Source organism: Notothenia coriiceps, unplaced genomic scaffold, assembly GCF_000735185.1.
Source record: "Notothenia coriiceps isolate Sejong01 unplaced genomic scaffold, NC01 NC01_scaffold00002145, whole genome shotgun sequence".
Taxonomy (NCBI): domain Eukaryota; kingdom Metazoa; phylum Chordata; class Actinopteri; order Perciformes; family Nototheniidae; genus Notothenia; species Notothenia coriiceps.
Window position 1 is genome coordinate 1 of NW_011334846.1, and position 2013 is coordinate 2013.

The window sequence follows — 2013 nt, forward strand, 5'->3', positions numbered from 1 at the left end:
ACATGTTGCTTGTTACTTGTTAGACGCTTTTATCCAAAGCGCCTTACATACTCAATACTGTGGGCAATCACCACAGGAGCAATTTGGAGTGAAGTGTCTCAGGGACACAACGACATGCTGACTGCAGTGGAGTTTGAACCTGTGAGCATCTGATCCCCAGACCAAGGCTCTATCCACCGCGCCACACGCCTCCATTGCTCAAATATATTATAATATGGGACTTTAAAAAATAAAAAAAGTTAGGCAGATCAAGATCTTAATGACACTATACTATAAAGTGGTGCTCATGGGAAATGCAGTCTTAATTCAAGGATAACATTACCACTTTATTCCACAGGGACGCCAAATATGTAGTAGTTGCTTTAACTACAGTATGATACATTAAGGACCCTTCCTTCCCCTGACACATACGTTTTGATATATTGGCCTTTTCTTATGATCTTTATATATGTTCGATGTTTTTATAGTGTTTCAATTTCAGTTTCGCAAAAAGCAGCTCAAAGTGCTTTTTTCTAAACAATAGAGAATAAAAAAAATGTAAACAAAAAATATATAAGCATGACATGAAAACAACTCTGTGGTAATAAATCAATACCAACTGAAGTCAAGAAGCCGAATACCTGGTTGTGATCTGGGCTGAGTGGACCCTCCCTGCTGACCCACACAGGCCTGTACAGCTTCTCCTGGCTGTAGGCCGAGTGCAGCCGTGTGAGAGAAGCTTCCAGAAGCTGCTGAGAGTGGATTCGCAGGTAAACACCCCAGGGTGCCTCAGCTTTCTGGCCCAGCAGCTCCAGGAGGTCCTGCAAACACACAAGCACACAAATTAGATTGAAAAAAAATCATCATTATTCCACTACTTTTATGGCCCACTCCTTGCCTAGGGAGATTCAGAAACACAAGGTGGATAAAAGCAATTAGACATTTCCAAAAGAATCATGTTTTTCTTTATCTGCAATTTATACTGTAGAAAGTAGCACAAAGTGGTGTTCTCTAAAAATCAAATGTACTAAAGGCGGCCAACTTTGAGCAGTCTCATTAAGCCACTTGTTAGCAAACACTGTTTTTATGACACATAAAAGCTTCAGGCATCACCAGATGGTATATACCGATTCAAAAAAATGTAAAAATATCAACTTCTGTTAACCACTTTGAAATGAGGGAACTTGAAGTGGTAAAATGTTAACTAATTACTGGAGCTTAGGACTCATTTCCGCACAACTAAGTTATTTTTAAGGACCCTTTGGGATTTCTTTAAATATATAAATATACCTCCAGTGTCAGGACTTCCGAGCTCTTTTCAGAACCTTCCACCAGAGGGACTCCGGGTCGATTACTGTCAGAGACCACCTGAACCACCAACATACCCCCATCACCACCTGAAACACACACATGGTATAAACAGGACAGTAAATATGAACAGGGTTAGAGATTCAGTAATTCTATGATTCAAAACACCATCTGTGTCCACATGTTAACATTTTCATCCACACACTGAAAATACGTTATAAGTAAGTTCAAACTATACAACTAGGCTAATTAACCTCTAGTGTAAATCACATGACACAATTATACCATAAAGATTTAATACAACAAATTGTGTTTTATTTATTTAAAGGAATCTGATATTTGAAATCCCTACTTCTCACACGTTATTTACCATGATCAGATTATTAGATAAGATAAGATGGGTCTGATTAAAACTTTTTTGACCCCTCACTGGGGATATTATGTTGTTACAGCCGCTCAAGAGAAAAATATGACAATAACTGATTAAAGTTAGGGTAGGTAAGAATGGAGAAACCAGCTCGAGTGCGCTAGAATTTGAAAGTACAGAAACACACACGAACGTGCACATGACCAATGAGGGCACGAGATAAGTTTGTGCACAGATGGAAGGCTGACAGGCAGGTAGGCCATCCAGTTATCTGCCCGGTCTAGCTTTTTACAGCGCCACGACTTCCAAAGATGAAATATTTGTATATATTTATTGTCAAAGCATTTAATGTATTCATT

General features: G+C 38.9%; 1 protein-coding gene across 1 annotated transcript; it reads right to left on the minus strand.

Annotated features, from left to right (window-relative positions):
- Nucleotides 1–595: 595 nt before the first annotated feature.
- On the minus strand, nucleotides 596–1376 carry LOC104965955 (protein FAM151A-like; the record flags this gene model as incomplete). The annotated part of the gene is made up of 2 exons (XM_010795031.1): nucleotides 1270–1376; nucleotides 596–800 (listed from the first exon to the last, which is right to left on the minus strand). Coding segments are annotated over exons 1-2 (298 nt in total), but the record flags the coding sequence as incomplete, so codon positions are not given.
- Nucleotides 1377–2013: the final 637 nt, after the last annotated feature.